Source organism: Orycteropus afer, unplaced genomic scaffold (assembly GCF_000298275.1).
Source record: "Orycteropus afer afer isolate SDZICR_OR568_19922 unplaced genomic scaffold, OryAfe1.0 scaffold00131, whole genome shotgun sequence".
NCBI classification, from domain to species: Eukaryota; Metazoa; Chordata; class Mammalia; order Tubulidentata; family Orycteropodidae; genus Orycteropus; species Orycteropus afer.
This window is the reverse complement of record NW_006921718.1, coordinates 3,909,108-3,920,095: the sequence shown is the minus strand read 5'-3', so window position 1 is coordinate 3,920,095 and position 10,988 is coordinate 3,909,108. Positions and strand designations below refer to the sequence as shown.

Here is a 10,988-nt window from a genome sequence, read left to right as displayed (position 1 = left end):
ATTTAAATAATAATTTTTTTAAAAAAAATCCTTCTGATAATTCTGATGCTCACTAAAGCATGATAACAGTTTAAAGACCTTAGTGTCTTTCCTCTTCCAGGAGTTCACACTTAAATCCTCCTTTCTGATTGTGGAAAAGAAAATAATAAAAGTACCAAAAACCAAACCAAACTCACTACCGTGGAGTCGATTCTGACACATAGTGACCCCTCCTTAGGTTTCCGAGGAGATATTGCTCGTAGATTGCCCAGTCTTCCTTCTGAGGAGTGTCTGGTGGGTTTGAACCATAAGCCTTCCGATTAGCAGTCAGATACCTTGGACACTACACCACATTTACAAGGATCTCAATATATATTTGTTTCCTTAATCCCTTCTTAAAAAGAAGCTACCAGGAGAGGTAGCTTCACCGTCGACTGAAGAAAGGAAAGTCAAAGTTGGCCTCTGGTCACTTCCATACAACGAGGGCATAATCTATATAGGAGCCCTGGTGGTGAAACAATTAAGCCCTTGGCTGCTAACCGAAAGGTTGGTAGTTCTAACTCACCTGGAATCTCTGCAGGAGAAAGACATTGCAATAGGCTACTGTAAAGATTACAGCCAAGAAAACTCTATGAAGTAGTTCTACTTTGTCACATGGAGTTGCTATGGGTCAGACTCTACCAGACAGAACTTGAAAATGACAACAACAATAATCTATCTACAAGTCTCTTCATGGCACAGGTCATTTGTGCTCAACTACTAATCTAAAGGTTGGTGGTTTGAATCCATGTAGTAGTGCCTCAGAAGAAAGACCTGGGGATCTGCTTCTGTAAAGTCTTGTTTTTGAGAGGTGCCATAGAGTTGCAGCTCATAGAGACTTTATGTATAATAGAACCAAATGTTGCTGTTCCCCCACCATCCTCCAAGAAAATTCTGTGGAGCATTTCTATTTGTAACTCACAGGGTTGCCTTAATTTGCAATATATTGGAGGACAACGGGTTTGTTTTGGTTTAATCTACGCATAAGGGCTCTAACCTGTGAGACAAACAGTCTGAATTATCAGTAGCGTGCACAAAAAGTCTGAAATAATCAATGCCTAAGGCATTTGACAGGAGCTCTGGTAGCATAGTGGCTAAAGCACTTGACTACTAACCAGAAGGCTGGCGGTTCAAACCCACCAGCCACTCCTTGGAAGGAAGGTTGGGCAATCCTGCTTCCCTAGTGATACTGCCTCGGAAACCCAAGGAGGGATCGCTATGAGTTGGGGCCGACTTCACGGCACATAACAACAACAACAACAACAAGGCATTTGACTGCTAACCAGAAAGCTGGCGGTTCAAATTCACCAGCCACTCCTTGGAAGGAAGACTGGTCAATCTACTTCCATAAAGATACTGCCTCGGAAACCAAGGAGGGGTCGCTGTGAGTCAGAACCCACTGAGGGCAGTGAGTTTGGCTTTTTTTTTTTTGGTTTCTCTGAACTACAATGGTACTTCTTCCCTCTCTGGATCAAAGAGTTAAATTAAAACCAAAATTTTTCCCGTGGTTCGTTTCACTTGTCCCTAATTCTGCTCTCCGCATTTTCAGCACTTTGTCTGATAGCCCCTAACATTATTGTACAGCTCAGTGTGTTTTAAGAGCCACGTGCCAGAGAAAGGGGTAGAATATTGCGCTTAGAACTTCGTAAGACTACGGATCCCATAATGCAATTTCACCTTCCAAAAACTAGCATTCCCGGCATGCAATGCAGCCAGAGTTAGCGATGGAAAAGAACCGCTTGAGTGTCTGAAAATTTTGCTTCAGGTCATATTCTTGCAAAGGACTGACTCGAAAAGGCCTTAGGATATTTTTTGCGGGAATGGTCACGCCCCAAATCCAGAGAAGGAAGGGGAGGAGTCTGAGCCCGGTCACATTCTCCTCTCTTGTTAACTTTCGTAACTCCCAGTGTAACGGCAGGAGTTTGAAGAACTGGAAGTAGTTAGCTGCAAGCTCGAGTTTTCCCCATGACTTCGGTGACCAGAGCCGTGTTCGGAGACCTGCCGTCGGGAGAAGGAACAGTGGAGAAGTTCCAGCTGCAGTCAGACTTGCTGAAAGTGGACATCATCTCCTGGGGCTGCACCATCACAGCTCTGGAGGTCAAGGACAGGCAGGGGAGAACCTCAGATGTGGTGCTCGGTTTTGCCAAGTTGGAAGGTGGGTTGAACTCTGCCCTGAGCTGGTGGCAGCTCCCAGACCCACCCCTTACACAAATCCATGGGAGCTGCCTGTGATGCAAGAGACTGAGGAGAAAATAACCGAGCTGGTGATGGTTCGGAGTGCTTGGATTAGGGCTGTGTTCCATCCAGTTTTGGAAAAATGAATATAAACAGCTGTAGGACTTTGCCTCAGGTTATCCATTGAGGCTTTGGGTTAAACTCCAGCCATCCTGGGGCAACCTTTAAACTGAGAGGGCGCCAGAGGAAAAGCAGGCTAGAGGGGGTGTGTCTCCTAGTTCTCTGTGCCCTTTCTGAAGAATGAAAATCAAAGACCTGCGCTTTCTACTTTTGTTTTCCATTATCAGATTCTCTTTGAGGCCTGGTCAGCTCAGTAAACGCTCTAACATAAACTTAATGGATGCAGAAAGCTTATTTGCCTTGGTCTATGGGGCACCCTCCATAACCCTCCTATTGTACCAGGTACCCCAAGGCTGCTCAATAACCACATATTGAATGAAACAGAGAAAACCAACTTATTGTGTAGAAATGAGGCTTCCTAACTCTGGTGGCGTAGTGTCTAAGGCATTTGACTGATAACCAGAAGGCTGGTGGTTCAAACCCACCAGCCATTCCTCGAAAGGAAGACTGGGCAATATACTTTTGTAAAGATTTACCACCTCAGAAACCTAAAGGGGGTCGCTATGAGTTGGAATCGACTCAGTAGCAGTGGGTTTGGTTTTTTAAGTCGGATGGGAGGGGACCATAGCTGGCACAAGTGGTTTGTGATGGGCTGCTAACCTTAAAGATTGACAGTTCCAACTCTCCCTGTGGTGTCATGAAAGAATGGCCTGGAAACCTGCTTCCATAAAGATTACAACCAAGAAAACCCTCTGGAACAGTTCTACACTGTAACACAGGAGCTCTGGTAGAGTAGTGCTTAAGGCGCTTGACTGCTGACCAGAAGGCTGGCGGTTCAAACCTACCAACCACTCCTCGGAAGGAAGTCTGGGCAATCTACTTCCATAGTGATACCACCTCGGAAACCCAAGGAGGGGTCACTATGAGTCAGTCCAACTTGAGGGCATATAACAACAACACTACCACACTGTAACACATGGGTCACCGTGCATTGGAATCAAGTCCACGGCAACGGTTTTGCTTTTTTGACTTGGTTTATAACTCAAATGGACTTATATTCCATTGGAATCCATGGCCAAGTAAGATTATTTGTTAATTCATGCATTCAAAAATTCTGTTATTTCAATTAATTCATTCAACAAGATAGACAAGGTCCCACCCTCAGGGATTTGCAGTTTATCTAGGGAGATAGACTTTAAGCAAATAGTTGCATAAATAAATAACTACAATTGCTAGTTTGATTACAACAAAGGAAAATATGCCTGGTGTTTTCTCTTGAGGCTATAGTGTAGCAAAGCAGAAAATGAGGTCTGAGATAAGTTGGCAAAGGGGACTGCTTGAGAGTTGATACACTTTGCTCAGTGGTGGGGGCATGGACAAAATCTACTAGAAAGTAGGCTTGAGGTTTTCCTTTTCTTTCTGCCTGTTCAATTCTTAAGATATGTAATTTAAGATATGTAACTTATAATTTGAGGTCAACAGAAAACTCAGAGTATTGCTTTTACCCTAGGAATCTGAAATTTGCTTTGTTTCCTTAACAAAATTAATTTTAAGAAGATTCCTGGGGATCTTATTTCTTGCCCTCTGGTTGCCCTTATCTACCTTGGAGTTTCCAAAGGTTGGGTGGGAAAATTTCTTTGGTAACTTAAGTGAGTCTGTTACAAGAAACTCATTGGCAGAAAGGTTCTGGGACATGGGAAAATCCTTCTTCCTCTTCCTCTCCATATCTTCTGCACTTCTGGGGGGTGGGCAAGAAGGCAAGAGGGTTAACAAATGGCATATAAAACAGGATTCTTTGGAATCATTTTGCTGAGTTACCTCTCTCTGCTAATAGCATAACCATTTTCTAGGCCGAGACATCGAAAAGAGGTTACATAACTGGTGCAAAATCTCCCAGTGGAGTCAAAGGAGAAATAGCCTTGAGTGCCAGAACCAATGGAAAGATTGGAGATGATAAACTGTGGTACCTGCTTTTATCACTGTCTTTCCTTCCCGCCAGCCACTTCTGTAAAGAGTTACAGCCTTAGAAACCCTATAGGACAGTTCTACTATGTTCTGTAGGGTTTCTATGAGTTAGAATCGACTCAGTGGCAATGGATTTGGTTTAGATGATTTTTCCTTCTCCACTTAAATGCCTTCCAGAGGTTCTACTCTCCTTCCACACACACACGTATGCCCATTCACTTAGTACTTTTAGCATCCTTACTTACCAGTTTTTAAGAGTCACATGGATCTAAAAATAAGACGTCTTTGTGGAATTCATACGAAATGTGTGTCATGTAATATGACACCTGGGAAATATCAGCTTCTAAATAAACATAGATGTCCCAGTTGAATAAAGGCATTCTGCAAACTCTTTCTAGGAGTGTGACTCTCATGGGTATCTCAGTGAAAGAAAATATTATGTCCATATGGTCTTAAAAGGAAAGAGGGGAAATCCCTTTAGATTATAATGATCCCATATTTTATTGTCCTTTGTATCTAGTCTGCTGTAACACAAATACAGGTGGGAGGCTTAAAAGAAAAGAAATATATTCTGTTCTCTCACAATTGTAGAGGTGAAAAGTCCAAATCAGGGTCTTGACCATGTCAGTCCCTTCCTTATAAGTAGTTCTGGCTGTTCCTTGGTTCCTTTGTTTGTAGATAGTCTCACCTGGTGAACTGAATCCCCAATATGTGCATGTCTCTATGAATAATCTGCTCTTTTTAAAACCCAGATGTGATTAGATTTAGAACATACCCTACTTGGGTATGACCTGATTAGCATATAAACCAAAAAAAAAAAAAAAGTTGTTGAGTTGATTCCAATTCATCGTGACCCTACAGGACCAAGTAGACTGCCCCCATAGGGTTTCCAAGGCTATAAATCTTTACAGAAGTAGACTGCCATAACTTTCTTCTGCCAAGCAGCAGGTTGAACCACCACCTTTTCAATTAGGTTTTCAGCTGAACTCTTAACCATGGTGTCAACAGGGCTCAATTGATAAACATAATAGAAAACCCTATTAATAAACTGGATTACATCCACAGGTATAGGGGTTAGGACTCCAACACATATTTTGGTGGTGGTGGTACGGGGGCTGGGGGTGGGGGACAACACAATTTAATCCATAACACTTCCTATATTATGAACATTGCTTGAGAAAAATAAATAGCATTTTCTCACCAGTATATATCTCAGAGGAGCTCTGGTAGCATAGTGCCTAAGGCACTTGACTGCTAACCAGAAGGCTGATAGTTCAAACCCACCAGCTACTCCTCGGAAGGAAGGTTGGCCAATCTACTTCTGTAGTGATACTGCCTTGGAAACCCAAGGAGGGGTCACTATGAGTCGAGTCCAACTTGATGGCACATAAAAACAGTAACAATTGTCTATTTAAAAAGAAAACAAAACTATTTTCAAAAGAGGAAATTGAAAAAAAAAAAAAAGCCTCCAAATTTTAAGTAATACTTTCTAATATGTTCAACCATTTTCTAGGTTGTTATAAGTGAGCCCTTATTCCCTTTTTGTGGCTTAGGCTTTCAGTTTTTTGTTGATTCTTTTGGTATTGCTGAAGATAAAGAAGAGTTCATGTATGTCATAACAGGAAACATAATTGTCTTAAGTCAGCACAGTCTGAAATGACACACTGTTACTATTTTAATCAATTTGAGTATATTAAAGCCCACATTAACAAGAAAATAGCACTTGTCTTCAGGGAAGGACCCTGGGTACCTGGAGTACAGAGGTAGGAAAGAGATTTTATTTTCACTGTATTTTCTTTTTTTAATTTTTAAATTTTTGTTGAGAATACACACAGCAGAAACACACACCAATTCAAGTTTCTACACATACAATTCAGTGATGTTAATCACTTTCTTTGAGTTGTGCAACCGTTTTCACCCTCCTTTTCTAATTATGCACTATATAGTCTTTTAAAACATCTGAGTTTCATACCATGGGCACAGATTACTTACTCGAAAAAAAATTAGTATTATATAAACAACTGAGATAAATAATTTAAACTAATAAGACTTGACAGAATAAGTTACCATGTATCCAAAAACATTTTCAGCCATGAGAAACAGCTAAGGATGGATAATTCCAGAAGCTCTGGTGGTGTAGTACCTAAGGCATTTGACTGCTAACCAGAAGGCTGGCGGTTCAAACCCACCAGCCACTCCTCAGAAGGAAGGTTGGGCAATCTACTTCTGTAGAGATACTGCCTCAGAAACCCAAGGAGGGATCACTATGAGTCAGGACCAACTCGACGGCAATGAGTTTGTTTTGCTTTTTTTTGGTATGGTCCTTTTAGAACTTCCAGGTTAGATGTGAACTATCTGTAATTTCCCAAACTGATTGCATAAACTAGGTGGATGACTGTCGTGATGGGAGGTCAGACTAGTTCAGTTTTGCCCTGGAAAAATGAGATCTTTCCTCTATAGAATTTACACCTTTAGTTAAACCTAGAAAATCAGGACACCTACTCCTCCCTTATCCACTGTCTTGTTATCTGACATGTCCATTTATGACAATAGTAAAAAACTATTATCCAACTGTTTTGCACATTAACAGCTTATGTCTGCCAGTAATAAAGACTGAGATGCAAGGCAAGAATTAACACCAGCTGTGATGGTTCGGTTATGGGTCAACTTGGCTGGCCCATGATTCTCAGTGGTTTGGCAGTTAAATAATGATGTAATTTGACAGTTATGTAATGATGTCATCATCTTCCATTTTGCAATCAAGATGTGGTCATCTTCCATTTTTGCATAATGCTGATTTTCAAATAACAGCCTGGTATTTGGAACATATCTGTGGTGATAAGTGAGGAGTAAATGTAGTGTTTCATGTGAGTTTTTCTGCCATTTTTTATATTTGAAAATGATTTTTATCTGTTCTTCCCCATCATAGTTCAAATTGTAAACCCCAAAAATATACTTCAGTTTGGCTAGACCTTGATTCTCAGTAGTTTGGCAGTTATGTAATGATGTAATAGGCAATTATGTAATGATATAATCATCCTCCATGATGTGATCTGACATGTTCAGCCAATCAGTTGTAAGGGGATTATGGTAGGATGCAATACCCTTACTCAGGGCCACAGCCCTAATCCAGTGTAAGGGGAGTTTCCTGCATCACCTTTTACCTTATAAGAGATCAGAGGAGAAAGAAGAAAGCAGAGAAAGAAGTACCTTAAACAAACAACAACAACAACAACAAAAATTGGCCAGCAAGAAAGTAGAACTAGGAGTGGACCACAGCCTTTGGACCCAAGGTCCCTGTGCTGAAAACCTAGACCCAGGAGAAAGACTGATGCCAACACACATGGGGATCTCCAAGGGATGCCAGGCCCACAGATGTTGAAAGAAGATGTGGACTTTTCCCCCAAGCCAACAAAGAGTGAAAGCATTCCCCTAGAGCCGGTACACTGAATTTGGACTTCTGCCCTCCTAAACTGTGAGAGAATAAATTTTTGTTTGTTGAAGCCATCTATTTGTGGTATTTCTGTTATAGCAGCACTAGATAATAAAGAATTTGGTACCAAGAGTGGGGTATTGTTGTAATAGATACAAAAATGTGGAAGTGGTTTTGGATTTGGATAATGAATAGAGATTAGAAGAGTTTTAAGGTGCCTAATAGTAATCTACCACTTGTATGACTGTTGACTGTGGTGGTTTGCATGTTGCTATGATGGTGGAAGCTATGCCACTTGCATTTTAAATACTAGCAAGGTTACCCATGGTGGACAGGTTTCAACAGAGCTTCCAGACTAAGACAGACTAGGAAGAAAGACCTGGTGATCTACTTCTGAAAAAAATTGCCCAGGGAAAACTTCTGATATAGTACTGGAAGATGAGTACATCAGTTTGGAAGGCATTCAAAATACAAATAAAAAAGAGCTGCCTCCTCAAAGTAAAGTAAACCTTAATGACATGTGTGGAATAAAGCTTTCAGAACCTTTATTTGCTGATGTGTCATGACTCAAAATGAAAAGAAACAGGTGCAAGCATCCATTAATAATTGGAAAGTGGAATATATGAAGTATGAATCTCAGAAAATTTGAAGTGATCAAAAATCAAATGGAGCACATAAAGATCAATATCCTAGACATGAGCTGAAATGGACTGGTATTGGCCATTTTGAATCAGACAATCATATGGTCTACTATGCCAAGAATGTAAAATTGAAGTGGCATGGTGTTGCATTCATCATCGAAAAGAACATTTCAAGATCCATCCTGTCAGTGATAGGATGATATTCATATATCTACGAAGACCAGTTAATATTTTCTCACATTTATCCACTAACCACTAATGCCAATGATGAGGAAACTGAACACTTTTACCAAGTTCTGCAATCTGAAAATGATCAGACATGCAATCAAGATGCACTGATAATTACTGGTGATTGGAATACAAAAGTTGGAAGCAAGAAGGATCAGTAGTTGGAAAATATGGCCTTGGTGATAGAAGTAACTCCAGAGACTGCATGGTAGAATTTTGCAAGAGCAATGACTTATTCATTGCAAATACCTTTTGTCAGCAACAGAAATAGAAACTATACACATGGACTTCACTGGATGGAAAAAAAAAACAGGAATCAAATTAACTACATCTGTGGAAAAGACAGTGGACAAGCTCAATATCATCAGTCAGAACAAGGCCAGGGACCAACTGTGGAATAGACCTTGAATTTGCTTATATGCAAGTTCAGGTTGAAACTGAAGAAAATTATAACAAGTCCACAAAAGCTATAATATGGCCTTGAGGACATCCCACCTGGATTTAGAGATCATCTTAAGAATAGATTTGGTGCATTGAATACTAATGATTGAAGACTTGACAAGTTGTGGGATGACGTCAAGGACATCTTACATGGTGAAAGCAGAAGGTCATTAAGAAGACAGAAAAGAAGGAAAAGACCAGAATGGATGTCAGAAGAAACTATGAAACTTGTTCTTAAACAGAGAGTAGCTAAACTGAATAGGAAGAAATGATGGAGTGAAAGAGCTGAACAGAAGATTTCAAAGTAGCTCAAGAAGACAAACTAAAGTAATATCATGAAATTTAATACTATAAAGACCTGGAATTGAAAAATCAAAGGGAATGAACATGGTCAGCATTTCTCAAGCTGAAAACACTGAAGGAAAAAAATTCAAGCCTCGAGTTGCCATATTGAAGGATTCTATGGGCAAAATATTGAATGATGCAGGAAGCATCAAAAGAAGATGGAAGAAATACAGAGTTGCTAAAGAATTGGTTGACATTCAGCCATTTCAGGAAGTAGCATATGATCAGGAACCTATGGTATTGAAAGAAGAAGTCCAAGCTGCATTGAAGGCACTGGTGAAAAACAAAGCCACAGGAATGATGGAATACCAATTGAAATGTTTCAATAAATACATTATTGAAATATGCCAACAAATTTGGAAGACAGCCAACTGACTGGAAAAGATCTATATTTGTGCCCATTTCAAAGAAAGGTGATCCGTAATCCAACAGAATGTGGCAATTATTGAACAATATCAGTAATATCACATGCAACTAAAATGTTGCTGAGGATGATTAACAAATTATTGCAACAGTACATCAATAGGGAACTGCTAGAAATTTAAGCCAGAAGTAGAAGAGGACATGGAATGAGAAATATCATTGCTAGTATCAGATCGTGGCTGAAAGCAGAGAATACTAGAAAGACGTTTGCCATTCTTTTATTAACTTTTATGTAGATCATAACACATTATGGAAAACATTGTGAAGAATGGTTCCAGAACTCTTAACTGTGCTCATACAAGCTTGTACATAGAACAAGAGGCAGTCATTTGAACAGAACAAGGAGTTATATCATGGTTTAAAGTCAGGAGCAGTGTGCATCAAGGTTGTATCTTTTCGCCATTCTTTATCAGTTTATATCCTAAGAAAATAATCTGAGAAGCTGGACCATGTGAAGAAGAATGCAGCATCAGGATTGGAAGAAGACTTATTAACAACCTGTGAAATGCAGATGAAACAACCTTTCTTGCTGAAAGTGAAGAGGACTGGAAGTATTTACTGATGAAGATGCAAGACTACAGCCTTCAGTGTGGATTACACTTCAGCATAAAGAAAACGAAAATCCTCATGACTGGACCAATAAGCAACATCATGATGAATGGTATAAAGACTGACATTGTCAAAGATTTCATTTTACAGGAACCCATGATCAATATCCATGGAAGCAGTAGTCAAGAAGTTAAAGGACATATTGCATTGGGCAAATCTGCTGCAAAAGATCTCTTTGAAGTGTTAAAAAGCAAAGATGTCACTTTGACATAGGTGTATCTGACCCAAGCCATGTGTGATAGTTGGAGCTGTGTGTCAACTTGGCTGGACCACAATTCTGTGTGGTTTATGCAATTATGATGTGGGTTATTCCCATGATGGGATCAGATGTATATGTTTTGAGCACTCAATCCATTGAAAGGGAGTTTCCTTAGGGATGTGGCCTACTTCCAGTATATTTATGGACATCCTGGGAAAAGAGACACTCTTCTGTGGATTGGGATCCTGTTGTGCTGCCTACAACTGTCTGTGAGCGAACAATCCACCATTTGGCCTGGAGATCTTGGATTCATCATTTATTGAAGTCAACAGCCAGTATACTGCCTGCCAACCTTGAGCTCCTCAGCCCCTGCGTGAGTCTCCAGCTTGAC

The 10,988-nt window shown here is 40.2% G+C and overlaps 1 protein-coding gene across 1 annotated transcript in view; it reads left to right on the top strand.

The window, feature by feature from the left end:
* The first annotated feature begins 1,983 nt into the window (after window positions 1–1,983).
* The window catches only part of GALM (galactose mutarotase), a 109,385-nt gene continuing 100,380 nt past the window's right edge, over window positions 1,984–10,988 (top strand). Inside the window, exon 1 of the mRNA XM_007945056.2 lies at window positions 1,984–2,173. Within this exon, the coding sequence (XP_007943247.1) occupies window positions 1,984–2,173 (190 nt within the window). The remainder of the gene's footprint in view (window positions 2,174–10,988) is intronic.